Source organism: Microchirus variegatus, assembly GCF_963457635.1.
Source record: "Microchirus variegatus genome assembly, chromosome: 2".
In the NCBI taxonomy this organism is placed as follows: Eukaryota; Metazoa; Chordata; class Actinopteri; order Pleuronectiformes; family Soleidae; genus Microchirus; species Microchirus variegatus.
Genome location: NC_139803.1, coordinates 2,112,980 through 2,140,320, shown reverse-complemented (window position 1 = coordinate 2,140,320; position 27,341 = coordinate 2,112,980). Strand labels below are relative to the sequence as shown.

The 27,341-nt window shown below is 41.5% G+C and overlaps 1 protein-coding gene across 1 annotated transcript; it reads left to right on the top strand.

Moving 5' to 3' along the window:
- Positions 1-1,147: 1,147 nt before the first annotated feature.
- utp11 (UTP11 small subunit processome component) lies at positions 1,148-4,417 on the top strand. The gene is made up of 8 exons (XM_083910795.1): positions 1,148-1,357; positions 2,080-2,141; positions 2,393-2,495; positions 2,620-2,739; positions 3,503-3,596; positions 3,723-3,853; positions 3,943-4,053; positions 4,145-4,417. Exons 1-8 carry the CDS (start codon positions 1,298-1,300, stop codon positions 4,226-4,228), a joined length of 765 nt encoding a protein of 254 aa, XP_083766921.1. The 5' UTR covers positions 1,148-1,297; the 3' UTR covers positions 4,229-4,417.
- The last annotated feature ends 22,924 nt before the right edge of the window (positions 4,418-27,341 follow it).

The window sequence follows — 27,341 nt, the reverse complement described above, 5'->3', positions numbered from 1 at the left end:
GACATGAATCAAAACAAGGGTCTGGAAGTCAGTGTGGAAGCATGCAGTAAAATGTCCATGTTGTAAAAACATAAACTTGTTACCAATTAGCGTTAACTGTGCGCTCTGGCAAACGCACGCCGACGTTATAAAGACCAAAAATAGTTTAGTGTAGGCAATGTGGTCTTGAATATTTAAAGCCAAGGGAAATATTCAAGGGCCTTGAACTTAAATGGAATGAGGTTATTAGATTAAGGACATATTAGGTGAAATTGGGGGATTAATTTGTTCAAATGTTTTTTCTATATCCATTAAGCTCTGGTCATTTCCATCGGTAGTGAAACGTATATTAAAATGATTTAATGATAATTTAAGTGGCAGTAAAACTTTTTGAATATCCAGTGTGTTCTGTTACAGAGAAAGTTCCTACACTGCAGAATGGAAGTATTGATATAGTAAGTTATATCACTTGGATAATGGTTCTTATTTTACCCTTTTAATCTATTTTATTCTTTTAATTAGAATTTTTTTAGTATGGACTGCACTTTTCAAACTTGATCTCTTGACGTGTATATTATGTCTGTGTTGTTTTTAATGTATGTGAATGTCTGTATAACATGTTGAATCTACGTTTATATGTATGAAAAGTGCTTAATAAATAAAACTGCCTTGCTTTCCTGGATATTTTATACTTAAGAAAGTGACTTTTTGTGTGTACGATTTAAATACATAAAGGTAAAAGTAATAAAAAGTAAAAAAAAAAAAAAAGCAAAATAACACAGAACATGTATAATTGTTAGATAACAGTAGTACAGTTAAAAGAAAAGTTGTTTGGAATCCTGGATATAGTAAAACACTATTTTTTTTAAATACGTACAACAGTGACCCCTCGTGGTTTTAATGCGCTCTTACAGCCCGCAGTGTTTTATTTTGTGGAAAATAAAACTCATTATGCTTTAGTAATATTTGAATAGCAACACGGTGTATATTCTTTATGTTATTTATATTCTAAAATTCTATAAGTGTCGCTACTTGTTGCTGTTGTGCTGTTTTCAGTGTGAGTCGAGGAACGAATATGCGCGGAACAGAAATTAAATGAAACACAACAACACGGCGTGTGTGAAGCGGCGGACCGGAAGCAGGAAGCCACGTGTCCCAGCAGGCGACGAGCAGGGAAGCAACAGATCCCAATAGCATCAGTGTGTGTGTGGATCAAATTCAAAGACAGACACATAATACACATAAGTTATATATTATTATACAACGTTATTATCTGATTCAACCACAGTATTACGCTGTTGGACGCCCCTTTTGAAACATGTCGTCGTTCAGGAAAGCGCTGAAATCCCGACAGAAAAATCATCATGAAAGATCCCAGGTGAGCATTTCACGGTGTTATTGTTTTGTTAGTGCGTTATCAAGTCCCTTTAAAAAAGATCCAGGGATCGAGACCATGTCAAGACCGACAGAACCTAAACTTTTATTCCATTTTAAGTATTTCATCTAGAGCTGAAACGATTTATCGACGAATCGATTATTAATCGGCAACTATTTTGACAATCGTTAATCGGTTTGAAGCTTTTTTTCATGATTAAAACAAGATTTCTGATTGTTTTAGCTTCTTGAATGTGAATATTTTCTTTAGTTTCTTTGCTCCACATAAACAAAGAAATCATTAAAACTGAATCATTTTGGTTTGTGGACAAAACAAGACATTCAAGAACATTGTCATTTCCAGGTTTGACGAACACTGATCAACGTGTTTTAACATTTTCTGACATTTTATGGACCAATCGATTGATTGAGAAAATAATCGACAGATTAATCGATCACGAAAACAATCGTTAGTTGCAGCTCTAATTTCATCCAATCACATTAATGACTATGTCAATCAGTTGTGATCGTGACAGGTCTTTATATACAATCTTCAGTCTTCTAGGACAGAGACAAGACAGTCAGTCAAAAAATCAGTCTGAGACAAAAAAAAAAAGCAACGTTATTATTAATGAAACGTATAAAAGTTATATTCTGTGACACGCAGCAAGAAACGACATAGAAAGTGGATCACGTTTCTTAACTGCATCTCTTTTTCCCCACAAGCCTGGATTCAGGAAACACTTGGGGCTGCTGGAGAAGAAGAAGGACTACAAACTGCGTGCAGAGTGAGTGAATCCAACATTATTAAACGTTTTTTTAATATGTTTTAAAGCTGTAGTGCATAACTTTTAAATATAGAGGGTTTTCACCTACGTCACGTTCGGGGCAGTAACAGTATAGCGGTGTTTAGAGCTCATGCGCTGCTAGTGTATACACACAAACGGCTCACTAAAAGAGCTTGAAGGCAGTGGGTCCAGTATAATAACATGGCTGAGGGTGTTTTCATGATCGTCATTGTTTTTTTTGTTATTACCAGTGACTATCACAAGAAACAGAACACGCTTGCCGCTCTGCGGAAGAAAGCCCTGGACAAGAACCCAGATGAGTTTTACTTCAACATGGTCAGCTCTAAGCTGGAGGTAAGATCACAGAGAAGAGACGTCAGATCGGCGGCGGCGACGACGACAAAAAACTTTCTCGCACGTTGATTTTTAACGCGAAGCCGTTGTTGTTGTTGCGTCTCGTGTGTTTTGCCGTACGCAGGACGGAGTTCACGTTTTTAAAAAAACAGAGGAGGAGGAGGAGGTGACGGAGGAGCAGAAAAAGGTGATGAGGACGCAGGATATCAAATATGTGGAGATGAAAAGGGTTTCGGAAGCTAAGGTAAGATCCATTAATGTGTAATAGAGCATGTTGAAATGGAGAGAGAAAACGTTCTTAACAATGGCGTTGATTATCGTTCCTAATGCCCAATTTATACTCCTGCGTAAAGTGTCGGAGTGCCTGTCGCAGAGCCTCTGCGTCGTCTCCGACTGCGCGAAATATTTTTTACGTGTCCGTCACTCCGTCAAGGGACAACGGAGACGGCAAGAGCTGCGATTGGTCCTCAGGACAGGCCGAACTAAGCTGCTCTGTGCCGGCTCACAGTGAGCACCGAGCGTCCACAGAGGCGGAGCTGATCACCGCCGACAACGTCGCTGCCAAACTATAAATAGGTCATATCTTAACACACACAGCACATGTTTAGACTCTAAAATGGCTAATTTCTCACCTCAAATTATCTTTAAACTGACCCAGAAAAGTGAGAAACGGCCACTGTTTCAACAACAACAACAGTCTTTCTCTCTCGGACGCCATTGCTCACTGTAGCCAAAAGCACAACAACCTTTGCGCAGCGACCCCTACTGATCGGGCGGGGAAATTGCAGCGCGTATCCGTCACCACGACGCAGAAGTATGAAGGCTCGAGGGGTCTCCGTGGTTACGCAGACGGAGAAGTATAATGTGGCCTTAAATGTCAGAGTTACTTCAGATAATCCACAGTGACACGTTTCACCCAGATAAACGTGCTGCTGTACTTGTTAAAACTCGTAGTAGTACATGGGATTAAAAATGTGTGCCGGTGTCTTCTGTTCATCGTCTGACAGAAAATCGAGAGAATGAAAGGAGAGCTCCACCTTCTGGACGCGGAAAGCAAACAGAAAAACAAGCACACGTTTTTCGTGGACTCGAAGAAGGAAGGTAAACGTGGTTGAAACTGTGATCGTAAACAAGACACTAGACTCTAGACAGTATCAATGTCACCGCACACATGAGTTGACGAGTAAAAAAACAAAAAAACGTGTCTTTTTTTCCTCGTGTCTTCAGTAAATTCATTTGATCTGGCGAACCACCTCAACACAGCTCCTGAGCTGGTGGACCGAGTTTACAACAGACCCACTCTGAAAACCCTGGAGACCAAGAGCATCCAGGGAGCGACAGAGCCGCGCTCTGTGAAGGTCTGTGTTTGCAGCGAACGCCGATCACCCCCAGAACAACACATTTCTCAGCTCAATGCACTGATGTTTTCTCCTCATTGAACCCGTAGAAACTGGCCAAACAGAGGAAGCACCAGTACAAGATCCTTTCTCAGAGGATTGACCGAGAAAAGAAAATGTTTGTCATCACCCAGAAGATCCAGACACGCAAGGATCTACAGGTGAGGAGGAGGAGGAGGAGGGGATAGTTCTTCATGCTGGCTTTAATTTAACATTCTCAAACATACATGTTGTTTTTCCTCTCTGCACCAGGATAAGAGGAAGAAAGTGAAGGTCAAAAGGGAGACGACCAACTCTGCAGCTATTTACAAGTTTGAGGCCAAGAGGAAACGCTGAGAGTGGAATAGATGGAACACGGATAAGTCATTTTTACAAGGATCAACAGCTCAATGCAATAGAAGTGCTTCAGTGGACCTTGAGACAGTACAATATATCACAGGCATGGGGGGTATTATTTTTCTTTGCCCCACCTGTGTAAATCTGTGCTTATTTATCTTTGACTTTATAGTTTATTTCAAATAAAAATCAGATGAACATGCAAATTGACGCGCTTGCTTTTAAAGGGATAATACCGCTAAAACATGTCGATTTTTTTCTCCACGGACTTTGACGCAGGGGAAGGACAATTTTCCAAACCAGAAGTGGCTGTCTAACACTGAGATGATGCATCAGACACATCTAAGAAAGCTTGGATTGTATTATGTGAGCCTTGGTAACATCTATGTTTCCCTCTGTAACCGCCAGCAGCATCTCAATCTGTGTTGATAAAGTGTTTATACAAGCACATTTTAAAAAACATGAACTATCCCTTTAACTCATGGTTCACCTGTCTAGTTTACATTTTACAAAATGTCAAAACTGAATTTGAACTGAGGATGTGGTACACTCTGACCAGCTGTTGTTTTATACTTGAACCAGTAGGTGGCATGAGTGTTCTTTATGACTCAAACTGAAGTAAATGAGCGAGGGTGACCAAAGACACTGGAAGTTGAAGTACTGTACACGGGTAAAATTGTCTTTTAATAGCTAGTAGTTAATTAAGAGTAACTCACCACGTGTGACCTTTAACCCCCAGTTTGAACCAGCATTATAAGACTGATCATTTCTAAAGCTTAAGTTTTTCTTCATCAGACAAAAACACAAGATAAACAAAATGTCCCATCACCCTGTGAACACTTGATCTGATGACCAACACATGAATGTAAACCTATATTTCTTTTCACATAAGAATGAATATATAACACATATATACACAGGGAGTTGCTGCCATATGATTGGCTGATTAAATTAATTCATCTACTGCATTGGTTCTCAAGTGCGGCCCGGGGGCCAATGGCGGCCCGCAGAAACATTTCTGGCGGCCCCGCAATGAATTACAGTTGATGGTTTTAATCCAGGAGCTATTAAGCTTGTTAAATGTTTATTGGACATTACTGGATACAGACCAACGAGTGTAAACAAAAATACTGGGTATTAACCTGGTTTCTATATGGTGAATTTTAGTGTATTATTGGGTTATAAGCTGGTAATAAGCAGGTAGCTACAGCCCCCAATTACTAGCTATTTACCCAGTAAATATATGGTAACAGAAATGTGTTACTTGGTATTAACCTGTAATTAGAAGGTAAGAACAATGGCCAAAACACTGGGTAATTACCCAGTAAATTATAAAGCGTTATTATATTAACGCTTAAATTACTTAAAGGTACAATATGTAGTATTTATGGGTTTATATGACCCAAAATCCACTTTTTTTTATACATATTATGTGCTCCTGCATTGTCTAGTCGCTGTATAATAGTTTTTGTTTCATTTTCGTAGTGTTTCAAAAAGTCATGTTAAATAACATGACCGCGGACCGCGGTTGCATAGCCACTGTTAGCAGCGAGACGCCATGTTTCTACCGGAGCCTGTAAGGACAAACTCGAGAGAACAAAACACACGTCTCTTTACTTGTAGCAGGAAGTCCCGCCTCCTCTCTCTCCGCTTCGTCTGCTACGGCCGCGGGAGCTCCGCCCTCTCCCTCGCCTCACGAACCTCATCTGCTGACACGGAGAAAGACGGCGAGGACGACATTTGACCGGCTGAGGACACCGTAGCGCTCAGGGAAGGGAGGGGGTGAGCAGAGGAGCAGGTCTTTGTTGTAAATTTCAGCCTCTCCTCTAGATGGCACTATAAACTACTTATTTCCCCTTTAACGCTAAACTTCAGAACTGCAATCTGGTCATTAAAATGGTTACAAATGGGATTTCTTTCTGGTTTTTTTCCCTTTGGCGGCCCTCAGTCCAATGTTGGGTTCCTAAATTGGCCCTCAGGTATCAAAACTTTGAGAACCCCTGATCTACTGCTTTATCTTCACGGGGCCACTGGAGCCAATCCCAGCTGACGTGGGGTGAAAGGTGGGGGGGGGGGGGGGTACACCCTGAACAGACTCACACTTACACCTGTGTTCAGTTTCCAATTAACCCACACACACACAGGGAGAACATGCAAACTCCACACACAAAGGCCCTGAACTGGAATGCAAAAATGACCCTGCGGCTGATTGACTTTAAACTGTTAACACAGTTCTACACAACATTATAGTGGCCATTGAGTTCATGTTTTGCTGTTTTTTTTTTGTTTTTTTAAATGGTTCAAAGTTATTTCAGAGTAGCTCAGTGCAGATAAACTTGACATTATTTTTTTTTCCTTGCATATTAACAAAAGAGCACGCGCAGACTTTGTGTGTGTGTGTGTGGCGGCTGACACACACATTCAGCAGAGCCTCTGAAGGACACACCTTTGTTGCTGCCCCTGACTTAAGATTCAGCGCACACCTCTAAACAGACCCTCTTTCACGTGTGTCACAGCAGGGTACACACAGCTGCAGATCATAAAAAATTATGGATGATTTAGGTGCCGGTGAGCCAACATTGATGATAATAATAACAATAATATCGTCAATGCCTGCTCATTAGCTCACTTTAATCAAAACTCCCGATTATTCGTTTTATTAACCACAGCTGTGCTCACACACACACACACACCTCTGTTGAAAGGCTCCCTTGAGAGACACATGTAATGATTGTTACAGCTTTGTCACTTTTCTAAAGTTTTATTCTCATCCAGGATGGTTTTCTGTTGCATGTGGCGTTAGTTCTGTCACAGGTCACCAGGAACACGAGATAAAACCTTATTACACATTTAAGTTCACTATAATCCAGTTAAATGTCTTTTTTTTTTTCCAAGCTTCACACTGTGACTGCGACAGAAGAAGAAGAAAAATAACATAATTGATGGCCTCACTCTATTCACGAGTCCGAGGAACGACACTGAATACGAGGACCTTGAAGTTCATGTAGCTGAATAGAACTCAGCCATCGTTCATTTTGCGAATTTTCCTCGATTGAGATGATGTTTTTGCCAACATTTGTCTGTTAGTGAGCAGCAAAACTGAACAAAAAAAAAGCAGATTTTTATGAAATCTTCTGAGGATATATGTGATCACATTCACGACGGCCCTGTTCAGCTGATTTAGGTCAGGACAGTGTGGCAGTGATGCAGCCTGTTAGTATGGACGCCAAAGGAAATGTGACTGTTGAAAATCTAGATCAAGATCCAAGTCTGGAGGATAAAAAAACGTAATTTTTGAAAATCTTTCCTGGTTGTCATTTTAATTAGAAATCTCGAGTTTCAAAGTCGAGATCTCGAGTTCCCCCCAAAAAAACAAAAAAAAAATGGAAAATTATTTTTTTTTCAAAAAAATTTGGAAACTCAAGCTCTCAACTTTGAAACTTGAGATCTCGAGTTTCAAAAATATTTTTTTTTTCATTTTGATCAAATGATGAAAAAAAGAGATATAAAAAAAATAAAAAAAAGGTTCCATTTTTTTTCATATTTTTTGGAAACTCGAGATCTCAAGTTTCCCAAAAAATAATGGACAATTTTTTTTTTTTCAAAAATTTTTGGAAACTCAAGCTCTCGACTTTGAAACTTGAGATCTTGAGTTTCAAAAAGATTTTTTTTTCATTTTGATCAAATGATGAAAAAAAGAGATAAAAAAATAAAAAAAAAGGTTCCATTTTTTTTCATATTTTTTGGAAACTCGAGATCTCAAGTTTCCCAAAAAATAATGGACAATTCTTTTTTTTTTTCAAAATGTTTTGGAAACTCAAGCTCTCAACTTTGAAACTTGAGATCTCGAGTTTCAAAAAGATTTTTTTTTTCATTTTGATCAAATGATAAAAAAAAGAGAAAATTAAAAAAAAAAAAAAAAGTTCCAGTTTTTTTCATATTTTTTGGAAACTCGAGATCTCAAGTTTCCCAAAAAATAATGGACAATTCTTTTTTTTTTTCAAAATGTTTTGGAAACTCAAGCTCTCGACTTTGAAACTTGAGATCTCGAATTTCAAAAATATATATATATTTTTTTAATTTTGATCAAATGATGAAAAAAAGAGAGAGAGAAAAAAAAAAGTTCAATTTTTTTCATATTTTTTGGAAAATCGAGATCTCAAGTTTCCCAAAAAAATATGAAAATATAATAATAATTATAATAATATTTTTTTTCTCATGTCACTTCGGGGGCTCCGTACCTTTCAGACTAAACAAAAAAAACTTTCTTTACCAATTTGCCAATGTTGATGGGAATGTATTCGTAGAGATTCGCTGTGGGCTTTTCTCTCGTTTACACCCATACTTGCAAATTAGATACCGGGCCTGAACATCTGTGAAAGACAGATGACAGATGAATTAATGTACACCGTGGATCATGAAGTAAATGCTGCACGGTGCAGTTACAACACTGGTTTAGCAGCTGAGTGCTGGAATCCTTTGAGTCACTCCTGCATCCATAGTTTCCTAAACATAAACCTTGTACATGATTTATGACAGCATACAAGGTTTTCTTTTTTAATAAAAGGTCCTAAGAGGGGCTGTCATTTTCCGTGTGTCCCATCACATTCTCTCTGCCTTCACAAGATGTTTTCCCTTGCACCTCACCACCTGGGTCCTTGGGGAATTAGGAGAGCGTGTGCTCGTGTTGATCACTCTGCCCGAGTGGCATGGATGAGCGTGGATTAGCTCTGATGCCCGACTGTAAGTAGACTCACTGCTTCCAACTGTTCTGCTGATCCTCTCCCCCTGCTCTGATGCTTAAAGCAGGCTCCACTTTTTAGATTAACATGAACTGAAGCGCCGGTTTGAATCCGGGGTTCAATCGAGGGGCCTAGTTTGCGTGATCTCCCTGTGTGTGTTTTCTCTGGGTTTCTCCAGTTTCCTCCCACAGTCCAAAAAACATGCAGAGGTTCAGTGGACACTAAACTGACTGTAGGTGTGAATATGAGAGTGAATGGTTATTTGGGCCAATTCCAATTCCTATCTTAACCCTCAACTTTAACCCTTAATCTTAACTGGCCCTCAAAACCAAGTGTTGAGGGTTATTTTGTCACTTAGAAATGGGACACCCCCTTAAATGCAGACGCGTCTTCAGACTGTAGGGGGCAGAATAACGCGAAAGCTGCGTTCCAGTCTGTCAACTCCAAAAAAGAAGAAGAAGAAGAAGAAGAACACATTTACGTCAGGATTATTTATTACGATCCGTTTGTCAGTCAAGTTATTAGGTTGTCAGTTAGTAATAAGATGATACTCATACAAATATTCAGCTGACAGTTACCACACACCACGACTTATTGAAAAGTAAACCATAGCAAACCATCGCTTGTCCGCAACCGGCCGGCTATTGACAAAAGATCGTAAAATAAAAATAAATGTTACGCAACAATGACGTCAGTAATCCATAATATGGGCCTAAACTAAGATAATACAATGGTTTTCATCATTTTTATATCTCAATTAACAAAGAAAATCCCTTAATTTGTATCGTACTCGTTTCGCTGCTTTCGGCGCCATCTTTGTTATGTTAAAAACACGCAATGCATTCTGGGTAGCCCTTGCTCCCAAGGGTGGTCTCGGGAAAATCTCAATATTGAGGGCGATGCAGCCCTTAAACTTGACCCTCGACTTAATTTTTCTGAGAATCAGGGACAGCACTTGCTCTAGAGGGAGCGCACATTTTTGAGATTGAGGGTTAAGCAAGGAATTGGAATTCACCCTTTGTCTCTTATATGGTGGCCCTACAAATGCCCGGCGACCTGTCCAGGGTGTACCCCGCCTGCTCAGCTGGGTTTGAATCTCCCCCACGACCCTCATGTGGAGGATAAAGCAGTAGACAATAAATGAATGAATGAATGAATGAAGCACCGTGGTTCTGGTAAAGTAAATTGTATATTTTCTACACTGCTGTTCTTCCCCCTGTACCTCTGCGTAATCACGTGTATGTGAGCGCAACCAAACTGTACGTGTTGTTACTTCCCTTTGATTATAGTGTAAAATAGACTAAAAGCCTGGTGCCCAGCAGCGGAATCACGGTGACCCAGGCCTTGATTGATCACTGTGGTTGGCAGCAGCTTCATAAACAGGGCCCATCCATCAGCCTCTCCTGGGAGCTGCTGTGGGGAGAGTGGGGAGAGAGAGGGAGCCAGGCACAAATGTCACCAGGCACAAGGGAAAAGTGGAGTGGCTGCAGGAGTAAGGACCAGAGGCGTTGGCCCAAACACTGCTGACCAGAGCAAAGGTGAGCCAGCGACTCGGGACAGGCCAAAGCAGAGAAAGAGTGATGGTGGTGGTTCTCGTTTTAAACACTCGGAACAAGAGCAAAAAACCTTAAAGGGATAGATTGAGTTTTTTTTTTGAAGCATAGTTATATGAGGCACTGACTTAGAGAAGCAGAAAAAATCGCTGCCAGATACAACAAAAAAATTATTTTAGCCACTTAAAGGTGCATTATGGAATACATCTAAAGCAACTGGTCATAAAAATCCTCCTAATATGTCACAGAGACTCAGGAATAATGTTCATATAACAAACTGAACTCACCAACAACAACAGTACAGACAAAATATTTGCATGAAAAAAAATATTTTATGTTTAGAAATCATGTTTTGGCATGTAGCGCCACCTACCGCCGTCTACCAATCATTGCAGTCAATAGAGTCTCAGCTGCCGTGCAAACCACGGGTTGCCAGTTACGTCATAAATTAAACCTAAAAGACCTTGTTGTTTTGAATTTGAATGTAGTAACTGTTTTTGGCCACATTCTTACATATGGCGCCGTTAATCGTACAGGCACCAGTGCTAGCTTAAAGGTGCATTATGTAATAAATCATAAAATCCTCCTAATATGTCACAGAGACTCAGGAATAATGTTCATATAACAAACTGAACTCACCAACAACAACAGTACAGACAAAATATTTGCATTAAAAAAAGCATTTTGCAGACTGCAAATCATGTTTATGTGTTTTGAAATCATGTTTTGGCATGTGGCGCCACCTACCGCCGTCTACCAATCATTGCAGTCAGTAGTCTCAGCTGCCGAGCAACCACGGGTTGCCAGTTACGTCAGAAAACGAAACCTAAAAAGACCTCGGTATTTTTGAATTTGAATGTAGTAACTGTTTTTGGCCACATTCTTACATATGGCACCTTTAACAAAAGGCTCACCTAATAAAAAACAACGCCTGCTTACGTCTCTGGTACCTGAAGAATATCTATGCAGCTTTATCTCAAGTCAAGTTTGTGTTGTTGTTTTTTTAAACTGCTCACTCCTCGTGCCAAAGTCCATAAAGAAAATTAGCGTTTTTACATCACTACATACAGGAGTTGTTAAACCACCGCTGCCTTCATCGTTTCATTTTTATTTTATGATGATTGTCTTTGAAATCCTTTCTTCATATTTACTAAAGTGACGCAAGCTTCATAAAGAAGACAGCAGTAAACCAGCTGCTCTGTTTCCCTGTGAGCTACAATTACAGATTTTCCTCAATGGACTTTGGTGCAGGAGAGTGAGCAGCCTCAATCTTGTCCCTGAATCTCAAAAATGTGCGCTCCCTCTAGTGCAAGTGCTGTCCCCGATTCTCAGAAAAATTAAGTTGAGGGGCAAGTTTAAGGGCTGTATCGCCCTCAATATTGAGATTTTCCCGAGACCACCCTTGGGAGCAAGGGCTACCCAGAATGCATTGCGTGTTTTCACATAACAAAGATGGCGCCGAAAGCAGCGAAACGAGTACGCTACAAATGAAGTATTTTCTTTGTTAATAGAGATATAAAAATTTATGAAAACCATTGTATTATCTTAGTTTAGGCCCATATTATGGATTACTGACGTCATTGTTGCGTAACGTTTATTTTTATTTTACGATCTTTTGTCAATAGCGATGGTTTGCTATGGTTTACTTTTCAATAAGTCGTGGTGTGTGGTAACTGTCAGCTGAATATTTGTATGAGTATCATCTTATAACTAACTGACAACCTAATAACTTGACTGACAAACGGATCGTAATAAATAATCCTGACGTAAATGTGTTCTTCTTCTTCTTCTTCTTTTTTTGGAGTTGACAGACTGGACGCAGCTTTCGCGTTATTCTGCCCCCCGTAGTCTGAAGACGTATCTGCATTTGAGGGGTGTCCCATTTCTAAGTGACAAAATAACCCTCGACACTTGGTTTTGAGGGCCAGTTAAGATTAAGGGTTGAGCTCGAGGGTTAAGATAGGAATTGGAATTGGCCCCAAACCTCTGTTTGTGTCTCGCTAATTCAACCACATGCCAGCAAAACCGAACTGATATGATTACGTCGATTATGTTCATGAGAGTGTTTCAGAACAACGTCGTAAACACACAACAAGTCACATTCGCCTCCATCACTGGCAAAAAAAACTGTGTCGTAAGCAGCAGAAGAGTGACGAACGTCCCCTCGGCCAGCGCTCTCTCCCTCTCTACCGCCTCGCGTCTTCCTCCCACTACTCTCGCTCGTCCTCTACGACTGCGTCAGACCCCCGAGAAGAGCGTGCCTGTATCTAGACCCTCGGGGCATCCCAGCATCCGTAAGCAGGAGGGGGGTGGAGGTCGTGGAGGAGAGCCCAGGGGTCAAAACACTGTGTGCGCAGTTCCGGGACCCCCCGCTCAGACTGTGCGACCCAGACACAGACGAGCCACTGTTTCTTCCTCAAGCTCGGCCTTTCATTCCCCACAGCAACGGGACTCTTGCGCTGGGTGTGCGCAGAGGCAGGGGCTCAGGGGGGCGGTGGGCAGTGGGCGACCCCTCTGATTTTTAAAGATACAGACAGGCATTCCTCTATTGTCAAACGCCTCATAATTCACTTGGACGACTCGCACAGGGCCCAATCCCGTGCCCCTCTCTCTAAAGTTACTGACCCCGGAGGTTTGCTAACAAACGTTGAAGTCACACAGCTGCAGGGTATGACATTAACCTCCATATATAGTGACCGTGTAAGAGAGAAAAAGTGTGGCCTGGTTAAGAAAGAGGTGCAATAAATGGACCTTTGTTCTTCAAGTTTAGTTAATAGATGCATCATGGGAAAAAAACCAAATCCATTTTGAAATCAAATGAACTTTTACTATTGTATTTGATCAAATACTGTATATCAGAAAACCTTTATTGTCTGTAATGGCAGAAAATCATCTTAGACGCGGCTCAGTACACAGAATACACTGCAAACTCAAATATACCTAGAGCATAAATTAAATTAGAATAAAAGTACACATGTGTGAATGTTCTTAATGGCTTATTGTTGTTTTTGGTAGTGGGGAAAAGGGGAGTTGAGGTAAATGGGCTCCTATTGTCCTTGGTGTTTATTGGCATCAGTAATTGTTCAATTGTTTATTTATTTATTTATCTACTTGAGTAGGAATATTGCACAGATTATAGCGAGTGGCTAATTTACATCTGCAGTCTCCAGGCAGCTTTTTTGTGAGCACATAGACAAGAAGAAAAACAACAAAAAAAAACTAAGCAATACATCAGTGACTATAACAACAATAATACACGAATAGTGGGGAAAAAACAGCGTGAACTGTGTTCCGGTTAATGAAGACCAACTATACTAACTCTGTAAAATATGTAATGCAGCGAGGCAAACCAGGAAATAGAGGATCATAAATTTCAAAGGGACCCAAAATGTAAAAGTGACTGGTGCTAAAGTGCCCGCGTTAAGTAGATTTGGTTTCTCATGTAAAGATGAATCACTTTCCATGAACAGGATAAACACAGATAACAAGTTTTACAATTAGTTGCTTGTCTTTAATGGAAGTGATTTGAGATGACCTTTTATCAAATAAGTTCAGAAGGTCAAGTTTGGCTATTAAAAATATTCATATGGGTTTATCTTTGCTGTAATTCAAAACCTGCTTGATTTAAGAGTTGGCCACAAGGTTGGTGTAGCGGTTAGCATTCTTGTCTTTGCAGCAAGAAGACCTGGGTTTGCGACATTGGTCAGAACAAGGGCCTTTCTGCGTGGAGTTGGTTCCAGGTTCTCCTGTTTCCTCCCACAGTCCAAAAACATGCAGATTTAAAGCAGACCTAGACCGGAAGTTCCAATTAACGCTGTTTTTTTAGTGTGTATCTGCGTCATTACCTTGTTTATGAAGCCCTGAAGGTTCTAAACAAACAGTTCAGCCACTGCTGAGAACGCTGTGTTTTATTGTAATCTCGGACTCAGCGAGATCTCTGAAAAAACCCCGGTTCGGTTACGTAAACATCGGTTCTCCGGAACAGTCCTGCTTCCGGGGCACTAGTCCGGGCACATCCGGTTGCGTACATTGAACCGCAGAAGAAGAATAACGTCCGTTGTGGAGGTGTTTCACGAGCGACAGTGTCTTCTGACTCTGGGTCAAAGTCATAAAAGGGACTGCGGCGAGGAGTCGTGAAGAAGCTACTTTTAAACATTGTTAAAACAATGTTTTGATAATGAGTGGGTCCAGTGCATCCACCGTTCCAGAGGGGGGAGCTGCGCTTCTGAGAGCGGGTGTGCTGAATATGTCACTTCCGGGTACTGGCACAATCACAAGACAGTTGGGAAGCCTCTACGCTCGCTGGCCAATCACAACACACTCTGTCACGAGGTGGGGGGTGAGAGTTAACCCGTCTGAAATATCGCGGCTCAGGAGAGCGTCAGTAAGGAGAGATTTCTATCGGCTCGTTTACAGCAACTAGGAGGTTTTTGACCACAAAAACAAGTTAATGTATGTAAGTAGACCTCCATAACTAACATATATGTGCAACAGGACCAACTCTATGTGACCTTTAAGGATTAGGGCAAATTGGACAACTCTAAGTTGATCGTAGGTGTGAGAGTGAATGGTTGTTTGTCTCTATATGTGTTTCTGTGATGGACTGGCAATCTGTTCAGGGTGTAACCCAAACTTTCATGTGCCCTCATGTGGAGGATAAAGTGGTAGAAGACGAATGGAAACGGTTTGAGAGTCCAGAGCAGCTTATGTTTCGCCAAATTGCAGATTGTCCTGCACACGTTATTCAGATGGTACAGAAACAAACCAACTCCACTGGATGTATTTACCTCAAGACCTGGTACCTTGCAAATCACAAGTGCTCGCACCTCTAACCACCCGTTTCTCTAATAAAGAACTCTACCCCGCTTCATCGTCGGTGTACAGAGAGGGAGGTTAAGGATGTACTAATCGATCCTCCAATTACTTTGAGCCGGAGAGCGAGCGGTGGGCGGAGTGAGAGAGGTGGCCTGGGGTTTGAGTGTTGAGAGGGAGTGTGTCTCAGAATGCGCCGGGGTTGGGGGGTGGGGGGGGGGGGGGGATGAGAGGGAGTCTTTATCTTCGGATCCCTTTCTCCTTTAACTTGAAGCTGGGTGTCATGGGGCTTTTGAAGTCGTGATAGAGGAGGGACAGGGAAGGGGGGAGGAGGGGGGGGGAGGCGGCGATGGCGTACAGGCATGGCCTCTCTCTCTCCATGCCAGGGGGAAGACGTCTGAAGGAAAATCTTTACAGCCTTGACAGTGTCCCTGACGTGCTTGTGCTTTTTTCTCTCACTCACCCCCTCTCTTTTTTGGGGGGGGGGGGGGGCTGTGTGTATTTGTGTCAGTATTTGGATATGTGTGCGTATCTTAGCATGTTTGTGTGTGTGTGTGTGTGTGCTTGAGTTGAATGCCTGGGCTCATGCATTGAAGGTGGGGATCACAGAGTCCTCTTTTTTTTTTTTTTCAATTGCCGCTAATGAGGCCTGGCTGGCAAGAGGTACTCGAATTGATTAAATTTGCATGGGAGCCTAAATCACGATGGGGGCCTCGTACTTGTGCCCCCTGCCTCTAGGTACACACACACACACACACACACACACACAGCACCCTTGGACCCCCCCCCCCTCCTCCTCCACCCCCTTCCTCTTCTTCAACATCAGACCCTACAGGGGGTAAGTCTCTGCAGGAGCGAGGGGGGGGACAGAATATACCGGGGGGAGGACGTGTGTACATGCGAGTGTGCGTGTGTGCGTGTGTGTGTGTGTGTGTGTGTGTGTGTGTGTGTGTGTGTGTGTGTGTGTGTGTGTGTGGTGTTGAACGGGGCGTGGAGCGCGCCCATCTGCCCCGGTATTACTGTCAGTCCATCATTCAGGGGAACGCCAAGCGCGCGCCTCGGGGACGTGTTCATTACGCTTTAACTACCGGATCTGTCCTTGTCTTGAAGTCTAACCCCCCCCCCCCCCCCCCCCCCGCCACCACCACCACCATCGCACCATCACCCCCCCCCCCCCCACCCTCGTGTCATTGTCTGCCCGATATCGCGTGTGTTTACGCATCTGTCTGCTTGTATCACAACCGAACGCACACCCAGTTCGTGTGCGCAGAAAAGTGTTTAAAAGTGAGTTTTAAAGCGGTGCTCGTACTTCAAGCCGTAGTGGGTTTGATTCATTCGGTGTTGGGGTTGTCACGATATTACACTTTGGTGTAGTGGTTAGCACTCTTGCCTTTTGCAGCAAGAAGACTCGGGTTCCTGGATTCGAGCCCCGTTTGGAACATCTTCGGAACAAGGGCCTTTCTGCAAGGAGTTTGCATGTTCTCCCCGTGTGTGCGTGGGTTTCCTCCGGGTTCTCCGGCTTCCTCCCACAGTCCAAAAACATGCGATATGGGGATTAGGTGAATTGGTCACTCTAAATTGACCGTATGTGTGAGTGAATGGTTGTTTGTCTCTATATGTGGCCCTGTGATGGACTGGCGAACCGTCCAGGGTGTACCCCGCCTATCGCCCCAATGTCTGCTGAGATAGGCACAGCACCCCCCGCGACCCTCTGCTGGAGGATAAAGCGGTAGATAATGGATGGATGGATGGATGGATGGATGGATGGACGGACATTTGAAACCCAGGAAAATACTCAATGCCATTTTTTATTCCGGTAAAGTGAGTGTAAAGAAAATGTAGAGTTTCTCCCCTTCACACGTGATATATTATGTTAGAAAACATTGCCTGAGAATGTGTAAAAAGAATTATATTATAAAAATGTCTAATATTTGGCTCCATGACACACCCAAGTCATAGTTATAGCATCACTCTTCTGCAAAACACTGTAAGGATATAAAACCCTCAGTGAGCTTTACTGTATAAGTGGCACAGCCAATCCTGAGCAACACTGGGTTACGTTTCTTACCCAAGGACACACTGGCGTGCAGCCGAGCAGAGCTGGGAATGGGACCCACAACCTTTGATTTTGAAGACAACTCACTCTATGTATGTATAGTCTATGCTGTGGTCACCACTAGAGTGTGTGTGTGTGTCAGGACCAGTAGTCCCAATGAGATCTGGTCCTAATGAGGCAGAGACACATTTCTGAGGAACTCTTAAGTTTTAGGACTTGTTATGATTCAGGTTAGAGAAAACACTTGACTGAAATCAATGAAAGTCTAGATCTACACAAACCAGCGTGTATGTGTGTCTGTGTTTTAGAGCATGTTGCAGAATTTTTCCTGATTTGAACCCTTTAGAAATTTGTAATTATTGGATTTTGGCAATATTATTAATAACTGTGGAGTATTTCTCATCACTTTACATAGATGTGAACATTTTTAATCACCAAAAACTTTATCCCTTAAGAGGTTTGCAAATATAGATCGAGTCATTCCGAGATACTTTTTGTTTTTTTGAGAATAAAGTCAGCTCACTGTCAAAGTGCATCAGGGCAAATGGATCATTTCCTGAATTTCAAAAATTCATAAAAAATATTCCTTAAGAGGTTTGCAAATATTTTCAACGGATCCTTGTTCAGGGTGATGCCGACTATTATGATAGTAAATTTCAAGTCATCCCGAGATACTTTTTTTTTTTTTGAGAATAAAGTCAGCTCACTGTCAAAGTGCATCAGGGAAAATGGATCATTTCCTGAATTTCAAAAATTCACTAAAATTATTCCTTAATAGGTTTGCAAATATTTTCAACGGATCCTTGTTCAGGGCGATGCCGACTATTATGATGGTAAATTTGAAGTCATTCCGAGATACTTTTTGATTTTGAGACTAAAGTCAGCTCACTGTCAAAGTGCATCAGGGCAAATGGATAATTTCCTAAATTTCAAAAAATCATTAAAATTATCCCTTAAGAGGTTTGTAAATATTTTCAACAGATCCTTGTTCAGGGCGATGCCGACTATTATGATGGTAAATTTCAAGTCATTCCGAGATACTTTTTGTTTTTGAGACTAAAGTCAGCTCACTGTCAAAGTGCATCAGGGCATAAGAGGTTTTGCAAATATTTTCAACGCATCCTTGTTCAGGGCGATGCCGACTATTATGCATATTATGCAAGCATGTACGCTTTGAATGTGCTCGGCAGTGAGGTGTTTGAATGTGTATGTGCATTCGTGTGCGTGTGTGTGTGCTGATGCGGGACAGTGCTCGTGCCTGGGTGATTGCAGTAATCAGAATCGGGGTGTTAATCAGAGTTTGTTCGTCAGTGGCCTGATGAGGGCGGCGATGAGGGGCCGCTGATTGTAAATGCGATGCTTCGATCAGTCTCTGACGACTACGGAGAAAAAAACAGCCATGGAAATCGTTATCATACCGTACGCTTTTTTTGTTTCCTCGACCCACTTTTTGGAACGCGACGCAACACGATATGCGGCGTGAAAGAGTAAACAAACAACGCTTATGCACACGTTGGTGGCGCATGTGCCGCTGGAAAAGATGCAGACTCGATTACGGGATGTTTTCGTCGCAGTTGGACACAACGAAGCGCAGTGGACACAATGGGATATATACGTATATCACTATTTCGGTGTGTCACCCTGGCTGAATACCAGGAGCAGGGGGAAGGGATGTGTGGGGTTAGAGGGGAGAAAAACATAGTTGACAAAGAGGCTGGGGGTTGGTTGGGGGGGGGGGGCAAATGTGACCCCATGTTTTATAGCCCTGACAGACTTGCATCAGATCTTTTATTCCCTTTTTTCTTCTCCACCTTTTTTTGTGGGAGGAGGAGGGGGGGGGGGGGGGGGCAGCACTGATACTATTATGGCTGCCTCATCAGCCAAGTCCCTACAAGGGCTGATACAAATTAATTAACCTAATTAGGGACTGTGATTGCGGGTGTGATTATAGGGGCTGGAAGGGGAGGGAGGGAGGAAGAGGAATGGTTTGTGGAGGTTGGGGGGTTCGCTGGCAGCCAGGGCCCCGGCGATGATGAGCCGGGAGGTGTGGGAGAAGAGCCAAAACACTCTGCATGGCTAATGAGGTGAGCTAGCGATAGCTTCAGCCTCCCCTCCCCTCCCTCTCCTTTCTCTTTCTAGTTCCCCACCTTGTAGTTACTACACATTTATTTTTATTTTTTTCACGTCTTATGTTTCCATTTCATCCTTCACTTTAAAGTAACACAAATTTGCTCTCAGGGGCCCCCTACAGTTCCTAAATGGTAACGTTTGTTACAGGTGTATAATGTGCATTTGTTGACTCCAGACCAGGTATAGTTTATGCATTACAATGTGTAATTTGTCCAGATAATAGAAATAAAATATAACCCCTGGTGGGCAGTGACATATGCTGTGAAGCAGAATTTTCGACCAGGAACCAGAAGTTCCATCGTGCCAAATCAGGTGATGCCGACCTCCGTCCCAATACCTCCCCCTTAAAAATTTCCCCTCGGTTTTGAGTGCCCTCAACCGTAAATTCCCCTTTTTGTTGAGGGAAGTGGTATTGGGACACATGCAAATTAGCGTAGTGAACGTAACGAACGTGCTAACCTACGCCACGTGTTGACAATTCTTTCATTTCATTAGCTCCTTCCAAAAGACCCTGAACTATCCCTTTAAAAGTAAATTCATGTTAGTTCCCTCCTCTTTGTGGTTGTGTTTGATGAGGCTACAATCAGTGCACCTGTTGCAGTGCTTAAGGTAGATGTATTACTTAATCGTTTGTCTAAAAAGATATCTTTTTTTTTACGATTTCTAAGAGTAAAAAGCAGAATTCCAGCTTCCGCTTTATTCCGCCTTTCGTCGATATTCTAGTATCATGCTGTGTTAGGGTGCAGTGCAGCCTATTGTTCACTTTAACTGTACTACCCACAAGAACAGAAACACCCTCTGGGAACACACACACACACAATTTTTCATCCTTTCGTACGCACAATCGCAGATCAACACACAGATGCACACATTCGCGCGTTCAAACTCTCCCTCGCTCTTCCTCCCTCTCTCACTCCCAAGGAGCGATATTTAAATCTCCTCTTCTATTTGTATTGGGAACAGAACAAAGATATTCTTCTTCAGACCGAAGCAAAAAAACGTGTTTTTTTTCTCGCCAGCATCAGCGATTCTTTTTTTTTAATGAGTTGGGAGGAGAAGAGGAGGGCAAGTGGAAGCGCTTAGGTATCAGTAAATATATAATAAAAAAAAAATATATATATATATATATATATCAAAAGAAACGGAGAGGAGCAAGTTCCTTAAGAAGTGCGGGGAACTCGCGTCATTGTTGTCCACTTATTGCAATGTCACCTTTGAATACCGTGGCATACTAAGCACATGGTGGCACTGCAGGCATTTGATTCCCAGAGATTGTGCCTCTCTCTCTTTATCACGTTCGCTCTCTGCCTCAGTATCAGTTGCCAGGATGTGATTAGTAAACCACGAGCAGAAAGTGATAGGGAGGCGTTTAGTTTATATCACATATTCTAATCTGGAGCCCCGGGAAAAAAAAAATGGACCCCTCCTCCTTTCTTCTCTCAAGGATCCTTCATTGTGGTACAGTCCTATATTAGAATTGGATTAATTTGGGCCGTTCATAGCGATGAGGCATAGTAGTCACTTCGTTCAAGTCTATAATTTCCCTTATAGCGCTGCACTTAAAGGGGAAATAAGTAGTTTACAGTGCCATCTAGAGGAGAGTCTGAAATTTACAACAAAGAACTGCTCCTCTGCTCACCCCCTCCCTTCCCTGAGCGCTACGGTGTCCTCAGCCGGTCAAATGTCGTCCTCGTCGTCTTTCTCCGTGTCAGCAGATGAGGTTCGTGAGGCGAGGGAGAGGGCGGAGCTACCGCGGCCGTAGCAGACGAAGCGGAGAGAGAGAGGAGGCGGGACTTCCTGCTACAAGTAAAGAGACGCTTGATTTGTTCTCTCGCGTTTGTCCTTACAGGCTCCGGTAGAAACATGGCGTCTCTCTGCTAACAGTGGCTATGCAACCGCGGCCCGCGGTCATGTTATTTTACATGACTTTTTGAAACACTACGAAAATGAAACAAAAACTATTATACAGCGACTAGACAATGCAGGAGCACATAATATGTATAAAAGAGTGGATTTTGGGTCATATAAACCCATGAATACTACACATTGTATCTTTAAGAGTGTTTTAGCTTATTTCAGCTAATTGTTTTTGTTTGGTGGCTCCACATGAGTACAGTTTTGGTTAAACGCACAGTATGTAATTCGTGCTACTAGAGGTCTCTAAATCAAAACAATAATAAAACACGTAGTTTGATGAAGTGGCAAAGGATCATGGGATTTGTCTTGGTTTTCCTTTGCATTTGGACTTTGCAGGAAGAGATTCAGTACAACAACAATGCAGCAAATGACAATTTGTGATCCACCAGTGTCAAACATCACAAGACAATGATGTTGGGGCCAATTCCAATTCCTATCTTAACCCTCAAGCTCAACCCTTAATCTTAACTGGCCCTCAAAACCAAGTGTTGAGGGTTATTTTGTCACTTAGAAATGGGACACCCCTTAAATGCAGATACGTCTTCAGACTGTAGGGGGCAGAATAACGCCAAAGCTGCGTCCCAGTCTGTCAACTCCAAAAAAGAAGAAGAAGAAGAAGAAGAACACGTTTACGTCAAGATTATTTATTACGATCCGTTTGTCAGTCAAGTTATTAGGTTGTCAGTTAGTTATAAGATGATACTCATACAAATATTCAGCTGACAGTTACCACACACCACGACTTATTGAAAAGTAAACCATAGCAAACCATCGCTTGTCCGCAACCGGCCGACTATTGACAAAAGATCGTAAAATAAAAATAAATGTTACGCAACAATGACGTCAGTAATCCATAATATGGGCCTAAACTAAGATAATACAATGGTTTTCATCATTTTTATATCTCTATTAACAAAGAAAATACTTCATTTGTAGCATACTCGTTTGGCTGCTTTCGGCGCCATCTTTGTTATGTGAAAACATGCAATGCATTCTGGGTAGCCCTTGCTCCCAAGGGTGGTCTCGGAAAAATCTCAATATTGAGGGCGATACAGCCCTTAAACTTGACCCTCAACTTAATTTTTCTGAGAATCGGGACAGCACTTGCACTAGAGGGAGCGCACATTTTTGAGATTGAGGGTTAAGATTGAGACTGCTCACTCTCCTGCACCAAAGTCCATTGAGGAAAATCTGGTATTGTAGCTCACAGGGAAACAGAGCAGCTGGTTTACTGCTGTCTTGTTGTTTTCTGAGAATCAGGACAGCACTTGCACTAGAGGGAGCGCACATTTTTGAGATTGAGGGTTAAGCAAGGAATTGGAATTCACCCTTAGTCTTATTGTTTTTAGATATTTGAATGAAGATCTGTTACATGTTTTATTCCCTCTGGTAAAAAAAGAAAAAAAAAGCAGTGTAAAGGTGTTAAATTGGTGTTTTGGCAGGAATGCGCCATTTCCAGCACAACACTATTACATGCATCATCATTGTCCAGCCTTCGGAGTATAGTCATTAGCATTAATGTTTGTATCGATCCTAATTTTTAAAAACCTCAACGATTGATCAAAAGAGAGACTGAAGTCAAAAATAGAAAATAGTTACCATAATAATCACTGAGAGCTACAGTGTTGTGTTGTTGTTGTTGTTGTTGTTTCCATTCCCTGACTCGTTTTGTTTCCACCACGTCCAGATGCAGGGGTGTGGAATCAACCACTGGCAATGAGAATTGTATTAATGACCCTTTTTAACCTGGGTTTGTTTTTTTTTCTTTTAAACATGTATCTGTAATTTTAGTGTTGAAGAGGCTCAGTTCTCATGCAGCAAACATTGACCTCATGAACAGCCTATATATTGGCTGCTTTATTTCCACACATCACGTGTCCTAAACACCTGGGAGTCAATTACAATTTATTTTTCGGAAAAATACTAAAGCAGAAAAAAAAAAGTTTGAAATAAAAAATAAAGAAAAATTTGCATTAATTGCTAAAACACAGAAAATTCTTCTTCACACACACACACACACACACTGGTGTTTTGTTTTGTCCTGATGGGTTGTTATGAATGTTGGTTTGTATTTATTATTATTATCCATTAAAATTCCTGCAACTTGTGAGAAAATAATTTGTATTCCCTCTGTATCACGTGGAGCGAGGTGCCAGTGCGAAGTGGGAGATGCTCAGGTTGAGAGAGTGTGTGTGTAAGTGTGTGTTGAGGGAGAGAGAGAGAGAGAGGCCCGGGCGATTACTCAGGCCTCTGAGAAGCCCCCCCCCCCCCCCCCTCTGGTACTTTTGCTGCACTGATAAGCGTGAGCCCTGTCAGGAGGACGGTAGATGTGACACTTAAGGATTCCTCTCTCATTTTGTAGTCATTTTGTCTCTCTCATTTTGTATAGTCACACTTACACTTTAATTAAAGAGAAAGAGAGAGAGAGAGATAGTCCTGCAATGATCTGATGTTATCATCAGGGGGCGCCAGGCAGGTAGAACCACAGGGGGATGAGGGGCCACGTCCTGGCCTCCAAACAACGTACTTGGTGTGTGTGTGTGTGTGTGTGTGTGTGTGTGTGTGTGTGTGTGTGTGTGTGTGTGTGTGTGTGTGTGTTCTTGTACTTGCGGCATACTGATGACCAGTGAGGGTTTTTAACCAACAAAGTGAGGTCATTTTTACGGAGTGAGGACATTTTGGCCGGTCCTCACTTTGTTTTCATTGAAATCACTTCCTTAGGTTGCTATAACATGCTATACTCAATTTGTCCCAAAAAAAAAAAAATCAAATTTGGACGACGTAGTTTAGTATGATGTTTTTGTAAAGTTTTGGACCAAAATTTTTTTGTCAAAGATTTTTTTCAAAATTTGGACGACATAGTATAGTATGATGTTTTTGTAAAATTTTGGACCAAACATTTTTGGTCCATTTTTTTTCAAATTTTGGATGACATAGTATAGTATGACGTTTTTGTCAAATTTTGGACCAAAAATTTGGGTAATTTTTTTTTCAAATTTGGACCAAAATTTTGTTGTCAAAGATTTTTTTCAAAATTTGGACGACAAAGTATCGTATGATGTTTTTGTAAAATTTTGGATCAAAAATTTGGGTCAAATTTTTTTTTTCAAATTTTGGACGACATAGTATAGTATGACGTTATTGTCAAATTTTGGACCAAAAATTTTTTGTCAAAGATTTTTTCAAAATTTGGACGACATAGTATAGTATGATGTTTTTGTCAAATTTTGGACCAAACATTTTTGGTAAAAAAATTTTTTTAATTTTGGTCGACATAGTATATTATGATGTTTTTGTCAAATTTTGGACCAAACATTTTTTTTTTTTTTTTTTTTTTAATTTTGGACGACATAGTATAGTATGACGTTTTTTGGTTTAAATTTTGGACCGAAAAATAAAAAAAAAATCGAAAAAAGTTTTCCAGCCCTTTTTGCTCTGGGGCTCTACCTGCAGACATTTTATGGTAGTGCAACCAGTAGTTCTATATAGATGTCATTCATGAAGTAGATATTTGTAATTGTGTTGATTTATAAAGTGGAAATGCTGGTCCTCACTTTGTCAGCAACCCAGTCCTCAGTATGCAGCAAGTACAAGAATGTGTGTGTGTGTGTGTGTGAGAGAGAGAGAGAGAGAGAGAGAGAGAGGAGAGTGAGTATGCACAAAGCGATTTACGTTGCTCTCCTAGCTAAACAGCTGTAGCGAGGCTGCTATCAGATATTTATAAGCGGCTCATGAATATGGATGGGCGGCAAGATGGGACTGATGTTTGTCCTCTAAGAGGGGATGAAAGGAGAATGCGCTCTCTTTTCCCTGAGAGACACAGTCATGGCCGCGCACAGAGCAGGGGATGGGAGCTGTGCGTTGGGAGTGAGACGGAGATTAGGGTGGGTGCTGGTGGTTCAAGACAGATGGTAAAATTTAATGAAATGTGATTTGGATACTCAAGGCAAAGTATTTCCCTTATGGGTTTGTAAACCAGAAGAAAAAAAAAAACGGAGTAGTGAAGTGTCAACACTGTCGTTAGTGCGTCGTAAGTGTGGGTTCTTGCTACTCCACATCCATGTCCATTCAAAATGATCACTGCATTTTGAATGTTCTGATGATTTATACACTTATCAACCCCCTTTATTAGATACATCTGTTCAACTGTGCTTGATAAAGCAAACATATAAATCAGCCAATCACACGGAAGGACTGCAGGAGAGTGAATTTACAAACAGATTTTTGGATGGAAGATAGCAATGCTGGTCATTTTCTGCTAACTCACAGACATTTTTTTTTTTTTTAATGACAGCACATTTCTGTCTGTGTGTAGAGCTGGTGCACAGCACAGTGAGAGGTAACTATGTGTGTCCCATACAACCACACAAGGTAAGGTTAAGGCAACTTTATTAATCTTATTAATCCTTTTAATCCCCATGGGGATATTCATTGTCTGCTTTTTTACCCATCCATAAATTGTGTCCTTCCTAGAACTGAGAGCAGTGGGCAAAGTTTTGATACCTGAGGGCCAATTTAGGAACCCAACATTGGACTGAGGGCCGCCAAACGGAAAAAAAAGTAAAAAAAAACAGAAAGAAATCCCATTTGTAATAATTTTAATGACCAGATTGCAGTTCTACTGTTTAGCTTTAAGTAATATAAGCGTTAATATAATGTAATTTAAGCATTAATATAATAACGCTTTATAATTTACTGGGTAATTACCCAGTATTTTGGCCATTGTTCTTACCTTCTAATTACAGGTTAATACCAAGTAACACATTTCTGTTACCATATATTTACTGGGTAAATAGCTAGTCATTGGGGGCTGTAGCTATATGCAAATTATCAGCTTATAACCCAATAATACACTAAAATTCACCATAAAGAAACCAGGTAAATACCCAGTATTTTTGTTTACACTTATTGGTCTGTATCCAGTAATGTCCAATAAACATTTAACAAGCTTAGTAGCTCCTGGATTAAAAACTATCAACTGTTATTCACTGCGGGGCCGCCAGAAATGTTTCTGCGGGCCGCCACTGGCCCCCGGGCCGCACTTTGAGAACCAATGCCCTAACCCATGTAGTCATGGTCAACACGAACTGCTGAAGTTCAAAACCAAGCATCAGAATTCAAATGGTCAATGGTGCCAGATGTGCTGGTCCTGAGTGTTTTAGAAACTGATGATCTTGCCCAAATTTCCTGTTGGGTGTCAAAGTCAAAAGAGTAGCTGGTGGTTGTATAATGTATATATATACATATCTAATAATAAAATAACAGCATAATAATCTAAATAAATACACTTCTGAGATGTTTCTTTCAATTTCATGTTTTTTTAAGGCTGGACAGTCCCTTTGAATGTGTGAGTGCGTTGTCCTGGTGGTTTAGAGAGTGCTCAATGCGTGAATTTAAATGCACATATATTCCCGTAGTGAGGGTGAAACATGCCTTTTTGCCATTTCTAACCACAATCATGACCTGCCACTGGCCAAAAGGAAAATTAGGTAAATTCAGAGCTGAACGTCTTTGTGACCATTGTCACAGTGAATAGAAAATGTCCTTGTCCGCAGCGGTCACTCTGTTTCCCAGCAGCAAACATTTGGTCAGGGACATGCATAACTGACCTAAGTGTCCACATTAGAGGTCACCGCGCTGAGAGACAGGACGGCCAACGCGGGGGTAAGCGGTAGCAGCAGTGCTGTACTACAATGTACCTTTCAATGCTAATCACTGAGTCATCTATCAGAGCTAATACATGGGCGCTAAGCAACCTGTACATGCATTAGCCCACCCCAATTACCATAATGGGTTGGTTTTTTAATATGGCTAATAGGCTGGCACGACCTTGCCCATTCACTCAGCAGGTACATGCACCCAGTCGATTGTGAAATGGACATATTTAGAGACTAAATGAACAT

What these genes read in the sequence shown, in the direction of transcription:
- utp11 (XM_083910795.1), top strand. Translation starts at nt 1,298, where the DNA reads ATGTCGTCGTTCAGGAAAGCGCTGAAATCCCGACAGAAAAATCATCAT. An exon ending in ATCATCATGAAAGATCCCAG is followed by an intron (nt 1,358 to 2,079) that starts GTGAGCATTTCA and finishes TTTCCCCACAAG; the next exon opens with CCTGGATTCAGGAAACACTT. An exon ending in TGGTCAGCTCTAAGCTGGAG is followed by an intron (nt 2,496 to 2,619) that starts GTAAGATCACAG and finishes TGCCGTACGCAG; the next exon opens with GACGGAGTTCACGTTTTTAA.